Genomic DNA, 7,668 nt, shown 5'->3' with positions numbered 1-7,668 from the left:
GGGGAGCCCATACACCATCTCCACTGTCATTGGACTCCAAGAGAAGAGCTTTTAAAACCAGAATTTTTGGTCCAGTTGAACTCAATTTTCTGTGAGCATAACTCAAAACATGAGGAGAACACAAAGGCCAAAGGTTCTTTAAAAGAACAATTCCTTAGAAATTTTTTTGGCAGCAACTTTGGCAGAAGTACCCAGCAGTCAGTCACTGCAGACGGTACATATAATTTTACTGAGGAGCTGCTATTGGACAGGTCACATCGGACACACTTTGGTACAAGACTCAGACATAAGAGGATCAAGCCTCAAAAGAGGTAATAGAACATAGAAAATCATACAGAAGTAGAATTATCACAGAGGAAAAAGATAAGATAACCTCTAAGAAACATGCAGAGAAGGGGAGGTAGGTTGTTGTCAGTGAAACTACGTCCATTGCGAGAGTTTCCATAGGGCATCCTTGAGCTCCTGGTTCCTCATGCTGTAGTTGAGAGGGTTCAATGCTGGAGGCACCAGTGAGTACAGAACAGTCACCGTCAGGTCCAGAGATGGGGAAGACATTGAGGGGGGCTTCAGGTAGGCAACCATGCCAGTACTGATAAACAAGGAGACCACAGCAAGGTGAGGGAGGCACGTGGAAAAGGCTTTGTGCCGTCCCTGCTCAGAGGGGTTCCTCAGCACAGCCCTGAAGATCTGCACGTAGGACACAACAATGAAAACAAAACAGCCAAATGAGAAACAGAGACTAATCACAATAAGCCCAGCTTTTCTGAGGTAGGAGTCTGAGCAGGAGAGCTTGAGGATCGGGGGCATTTCACAGAAGAACTGGTCCACAGCATTTCCCTGGCAGAGTGGCAGTGAAAATGTATTGGCAGTGTGCAGCAGAGCAGTGAGAATCTCACTGCCCCAGGCAGCTGCTGCCATGTGGACACAAGCTCTGCTGCCCAGGAGGGTCCCATAGTGCAGGGGTCTGCAGATGGCAGCATAGCGGTCATAGGCCATGACAGTGAGAAGATAAAACTCAGCAGCTATAAAAAACAGGAAAAAAAAGACCCATGCAGCACATCCTGCATAGTAGATGGCCCTGGTGTCCCAGAGGGAATTGGCCATGGCTTTGGGAACAGTGGTGGAGATGCAGCCCAGGTCAAGCAGCGAGAGGTTGAGGAGGAAGAAGTACATGGGGGTGTGGAGGCGGTGGTCGCAGGCTATGGCAGTGATGATGAGGCCGTTGCCCAGGAGGGCAGCCAGGTACATGCCCAGGAAGAGCCAGAAGTGCAAGAGCTGCAGCTCCCATGTGTCTGCGAATGCCAGAAGGAGGAACTCAGTGATGGAGCTGCTGTTGGGCATTTCCTTCCTCTCAACATGGGAGTCTGTCAAAGCACGAGAAGACAGTGAAGTGTTAGGAATGGCTTCTCTGAGAAAAACCTCTTCCATTTCTCATAGAACTCCCACTCCCCCAGCCTCCGTCGTTCCAGAAAGACCTTCATGCAGCTCCCTGGCTGAGCTCTGGGTTCTGCTGGCTGAGGGTGCAATGGGGAGCAGAGGATTCTGCTGTGGGCTCCTGAGGAGTCAGTGCTGCTGTGCACCAACCTGCAGGTAGGAACCAGGAGTGATCTCTGTTTAAATCCCCTCATGAAATCAGTGACATTTCAGCATTGTCCCTCCCAATTCAACCAACTGCAGAGCAGAGCTCTAGGGAGTTGGTTATGTTTCTTTTGTTCCTGCCCCCTGTCCCACCTGAGGAGGGTTTGATGAAGGCAGACATCCCTGGCATTTCTGCTACACTGCAGGTGCCATCCTGAGAGCCCTGGGAGGCAAAGGGACAGAGCCTTGGTGCACAGGGAGGACAGACAGTATGTCCATCTGTGCTGCTGTCAGCTGCCCCGGGCTCACAGCTCTCTGAGCCAGAGGATGAGCACACTCAGCTCTTCCCCTGAAAGGAACTGGATGCTGCACAGAAGAGAGGAACCCAGTTTCAGAATGCAGATGATCTCCACACTCCCCTCTCCAGGGAAGAGCTGTCAGCCTCTGGATGCCCTGAAGATGGAGTGTCCTTAACAGAGAGCCAGCTTCATCCTCACCCTCTGGACTGCATTGCCCAGAGACCCACAGGCCAGAGGAGGGCTTGGGCACTTTGCTCCCATGGACACATCTGCACGGCAAGGCCTGCAGGGTCAGTGGCTGAGCTGCTCCTGAACCCCCATCCCCAGAGAGCCCGAAAACAAGAGCAGCAGCAGCAGCAGGGGCAGGTAAAGAAAGAAGGAGAAATACCCAGTGCTTCTGCTCCGGCAGACAGGGCCAGAAAACATCTCTGTGTTGGCAGGGGCTAAGGAGCAGCTCAGATGAACCACGGTGATACCATACAGGTGATGGGGCTTTCAGCAGGCAATGGAAGAGGTGAAGGGACATTATCAGCCTCCTCACAGACCCACTGACCTTTCAGTCCAATGTCGTGGGAGTATCAGTCTCTTGTGCAAACCTGACAGCTCCTTTGCTCTTTTCCCCCACAAACACAGCAAGAAACTGAAAGCACAGACTTCAGAAAGCACCTTTCCTTCCAGGTATCCCCTGTCCTGATACGCTTTTTAGAAAGCTTCCTCTGGAAATGTCCTGCAGAGATCCACAGCTCAATAAGACAGGAACGCTGCTAAGGGTCACTCTATCCACCCACAGCTTCTCCCTCCGTGCCCTTGCGAGCTCCCCGGAAGGCTGATTCCAGCAACCACTGGACTCCCTGCCCCAGCACACAGCCTCTGGGGCACAGGGACCCTGCTCTGAAGGACAGCCCTGGGCACCCCTGGTTGCACACACACGTTCACACCCTGCAGCCGTCCCTGGGAGAAGGCAGCCGTTGTGCCCTGTGCATCTGGCAGTGAAGCAGGGAATCCCTGCTCTGGAGCATCTCCTCCTCCTCCTCCTCCTCCTCTACACTGGAGAGAGATCTCTGTGGGCCATGGCAGCTGGACGAGACCCCTCCAGGAAGCTCCTGTTCATTGCCCTGCAGCCAGAGACTTACCGTGCAGAGGGCTGTGAAGGTTTCTCCTCCAGTGAGCTCTCAGCCCAGGCTGCCTTTAACCTCTCTCTGCCCTGCCTGTCCCCACTCAGTGCCTGCAGGCAATGCCCTCAGTCCTGCTGCGCTTTGCAGAGCAGCTGCTCCTGGGCAGAGCTGTCTCTCTGCCATTCTGCCTCCTTGCCGTGAGCTTCCTGCGTCCCAGGAGCCTGGAGCAGCTCAGCAGCAGAGGACCAGCCCAAGCCACTGTAATGACCTCTCTGGTGCATTTTGGGCCAAGTCCATGAACCTCACCGTGGTGAGGCAGTTGATGAAACCTCTCCAAGGCTTCTTGGAGACTTAATGGGTCTCACTGAGGGACGTTACTAACAAAGCCTCCCTGGGGCTGGTTAGAGCTGAAATGACAGGGAAAAACAATGTAAAGGTGGAACAGATTTTGAGTAAACCTGGATGTGCTATATATGAAGCCAGAGGGCCAAGCCCTGACCCCTAGGCACTGGAAAGGGACATCCTGTCCCTCACAAGTTCCTTGAGACTTTTTCTGGGGCAGTGTGATGTGGGGATGATGTGCAACGCCAAGTGCAAGAACAGGCTGTGACACCTCCCTGCTCCTGAGTGGGGAAGATAAGTCCATGAGGCTCTGGTGCTGTCATGATAAAGTTTCTCCTAGTTGGAGAAAGACACAGACAACAGCCATGGCCAAGGGGAGAAAGATGTCAGCTCTGATGAGGGTATTCAGCATTGTCAGCTCCCTCAACAATCTCCAACACAGCCAGTCCTCTGCTGCCCTACGCCTGCACCTGTTCCCTTGTAAGCTGTGGACACCTAATCCTCTTCTTGTTCTCATCTAAGCATCTCACTACCACTATCGATTTCTCTCCACCGTCCCTGGCTGTGCCTTGTCACACAAAGCCTTGGGCTGGTCCAAACTCCCTCTGGGAGGGGACACACACACACACACAAATCCATCCACTCTCAGTCCATTGTTCAAGGAGCTGAAGTCTCTGATCGTGCTGCTCTGAGCCTGCGTCTAAGCAGGCAAAAGCGCAAGTACCTCAGCATCCCAATAGAGGGCATGTACACGAGACTCCATCTTGGAAGACCTCTTCTGGGCACTCTCCAGTTCCTGCCACGTTCTCTAGAGCAGGAAACCCAACAGAGGGATGCATCAGTCAAAATTTGGCCACAACAGTTCTCAGTTGAGGGGGGATGGTAACTCCCCTTTTCTGAGTGGCCACATGGTTCCTAATGCAACCGCCTACCCAGCTGATCTCACTTGTGGTGAGCATGTTCTACTGGCTCATATGGCATCCCTCCTTGGGCCCAGGCCCTCCTCCTTAGGGTCCCTGCTCAGCCAGCCAGGTCCTAGCCTGCCCTGAGGTACAAGGTTATTCTTTCCCCTCAAAGCAGGACTTGTTGCTTCTCCTTGTAAACTTCAGGATGTTTCTGTTGGCTGAATCCCAGAGATTCTCAGGGTTCTCCCAGAATGATGCTCCATTGTGACAGCTGTTAATCTTGCAGGCAGCTGGCTCACCCTGATTTTGGTGTCTCTCGCAAGAAAACAGCGTGAGTTGCAGGGCACTACAAATACTAAATTAAGGTATTAATTCAATGAAATTGCTTTCAAATATAGAATTATCCATGCTGACCACCTCAGGAAGAGCTACAAAGCAAGCCAAGCCAAGACCAGTGTGGAAAGAGCAAACAAAGGAGGGCTGTTTGTATGGGAGGCGCTAAGGATGATCAAAGGGAAGATCTCTGGTGGGGGAAAAGAGGGGAAAAGGAAACAGCAGATGAAGCAAAGGGTACGATCAAGGATGTGTGGAAGTACCTCCCAAGCAGCTCTGCATGTGACCAGCAGTGACTTGCAGAAGACAAGAAAGATTTTCTGACCAGTCATGTTTGCTCACTTCCATGTGCTTTCCCTAGCATGGTCAAGGGAAGACCTGTGGTCGAAGGAAATGCACCATCACTGGTGCTGCAAGGCAGCTCAGGAGGTCTCTAAGCCAACCTCCTCACAGGAAGGTCTCATCACCATTGCACAGCGTCTAGACCTGAACTATTTTGGATGTAGTGTAAAAAGTGCTGAGCAGAAGGAGATAATGACTTCTTCTGCCTGTGGTGCTCTCATGCAGCCCTGGATGCTGTTGGCCACCTTCTCTGCTGGGTCATATTCTGCCTCATGAAACTGAAGGATGAGCACAGCCTTTTCCCACAGAGCTGTTGCCCAGCCACACAGGACCTGGCATCTGTCACTGCAGCCTGGAATTTCCCTGCTCAGTCCTTGGGTCTTCTTAGAAGATCAACACAAGACTTGCTTGTTGCTTCCTCCACTCATTATGACATCACAAAATGTCTCGGAACAGCCTTGCTGTGACATCATCCTGGTCTCTCAGCATCCTAAGATCCATCCCATCTGGTGCAATGGACTCTTAAGGACTGACCTTACCTAAGTAACCTCTGACTCCATCTCCATCCACTGCTGTGTTTTGGCTGGGCTCTGCCTTTTAGGCACACGCAACTCAGAGACCTTGCTGGAGAAGACAAAGGCCAAGAGTACCTCAAACCTATCTAGTCCTCCTCTTACTAAACCCAGCAGTGGCCACACATTCTCTTCATTTCTTCTTGACCTTTTCCTCAAGTAGGAACAGCTGATTGTTGTGCCCCTAAACTCCCTTGCAGGTCTCAACTCTGCAGCTTTCCTAAAACCAACCCTATTTCTCAATTCCTTCTTTCTTTCAAGTCTCCGCATCCATCTCCTGTATGCTTCCTTTTTGCCATGGAGCTTGCCCAGGAATTTCCTGCTTCCTCAAGCTTCTCTCCTGAATATCTCTTCTTCTTTTCCTGACTGTTGGTGCAGATGGTCTTGGACTTGAAAAGCGCTGTCCTTGAAGACCAGCTCTACTGAGCTCTGCTGCCATTCTGTGCTGCTCACATGGGCTCCCCCACTACAAATCACAAGACTAGGCCAAAGCCTCCTCCTCTGAGGTCGGGCATCTGCACTTTTCTATTTTCCTTCCTCATTCTCCTTGGGAGGTGAGACCCTGTTACCTAATGATTGTGACGACTAAGGCTGACTCTGGCTTTCACATCCCTCACCAGATCTTCCCTCTTGGTGAGTAACAGATGCAAATGACTTTCACCATTGTTGGCCCATCTGACACCCCATCTACAGAGACCTGTTTCCCAAAGTGTCCCAAGACCCTTCAGCAACCTCCACAATATTTGGCATGCTGATTTGCTCCCCTTCCAGGTGCTCCCAGCGTCAATGGTCGTGAAATTCTCCATGAGGACTTGAATGGCTTCTTTATCTCCCACAACAGTGTGCTCCTCAGCCTGAGGACATTGAAGCATGTTTGGCCTGGAGGTGAAGCCCATCCCAGCCAAGAAAGAGAGGATTTTGAAAGCGGTTTTGGGTGAGGACATCCTGTGATAGAGGAACATCATGAAACCTGTTGGATTAATCCATGATGGTATCATCAATGGGAAGGTTAAACGATGGGGAGAGAAGAACCAGGAGGGTTTGAGAGTGACGGAACACTTGCAGAGACCTCCGTGGGAGATGTTTTGTGTTCATGTGCTGTCATACGTCTAGTGGATGGAGAAGGAACAGACCTTGTGTCTCTGCAGCGGTGGGATTCAGTCACTGGCCAAAGGCACTGAATTGGTCTGAGGTGCCCTGGCTGGTGCCCGTCACACCGCTGCTCTGAATGGGGCTGGGGTTCCTGCACAGGGCTGCTGCTGTCTGTGCCAGCTGCATGCAGCTGTGCTGCAGAGCCCTGGCGTCTCGCGTAGCACTACAAGCCCATGCTTGGCCATCAAACCGACATTCAACTGCCCTGATTGAGGTCAGGCAGAGGAAGGACGTATGTGGGACAAGTGCCATTCTAGCCAAAGGACAGGTGGAAAATACAGCTGATGGTGAAGAGAAAGGGAAAATGTGTTCTCCCTGTTCTATTCCACGTGCTCCCCTGAACACCTCTGCCCTCTGTCCTGAACATCATGACTAGGGATAAGTTCGCTTGTCCTGCATGTGGGCTTCTGCTGTCCTTTCACCTCCTCAAAGGGATTCCCCACCAGCCTCCAAGAGACACCTTCAGGTGCTGGCCTGTCTCTCAGCACTGCCTCATGACAGCTTGCAGCCAGCTCCATGGAGAGGGATGCAAGATTTGCTTCTTGCTTCCTCCACTCGTTATGACATCACAAAATGTCTCGGAAAAGCCTTGCTGTGACATCATCCTGGTCTCTCAGCATCCTAAGATCCATCCCATCTGGTGCAACGGACTCTTAAGGACTGACCTTACCTAAGTAACCTCTGACTCCATCTCTGTTGGATACCTGGAGTACCAGGGACACTTAGTGAACAATCCAGACCGAATGGAATTGTTATGTTTGTGAGCAGCAGGCCTCAAGGATATCACTGAAGTCGCCTGTGGGAAAATAATGAAGCCGATTGTGAGAAATTAATGAGGCTTCCGGTGAGAAAGTAAACGAAGCAATCTTGAAGAAGATCATAAACAACTTTGAGAAATTGAAAATATGAAAATTACAGGACTTTCCAGCTTAACGGACATTCCAGATGAGCTAACTGCAAGTAGGAGGGATATGCAAATGTAACTATTAGAGCTTAAGCCAATCACGCAATGACTAGTAGGCATATTTTA

General features: G+C 51.3%; 1 protein-coding gene across 1 annotated transcript; it reads right to left on the bottom strand.

Annotated features, from left to right (window-relative positions):
* Positions 1–420: 420 nt before the first annotated feature.
* On the bottom strand, positions 421–1,248 carry LOC147596598 (olfactory receptor 14A16-like). The gene has a single exon (XM_086769462.1). It carries the CDS (start codon positions 1,246–1,248, stop codon positions 421–423), a length of 828 nt encoding a protein of 275 aa, XP_086625588.1.
* Positions 1,249–7,668: the final 6,420 nt, after the last annotated feature.

Source organism: Chlamydotis macqueenii, chromosome W (genome assembly GCF_036417535.1).
Source record: "Chlamydotis macqueenii isolate bChlMac1 chromosome W, bChlMac1.mat, whole genome shotgun sequence".
Lineage (NCBI taxonomy): Eukaryota > Metazoa > Chordata > Aves > Otidiformes > Otididae > Chlamydotis > Chlamydotis macqueenii.
The sequence above is the reverse complement of the archived record's forward strand: the minus strand, read 5'-3'. Positions and strand labels throughout refer to the sequence as shown.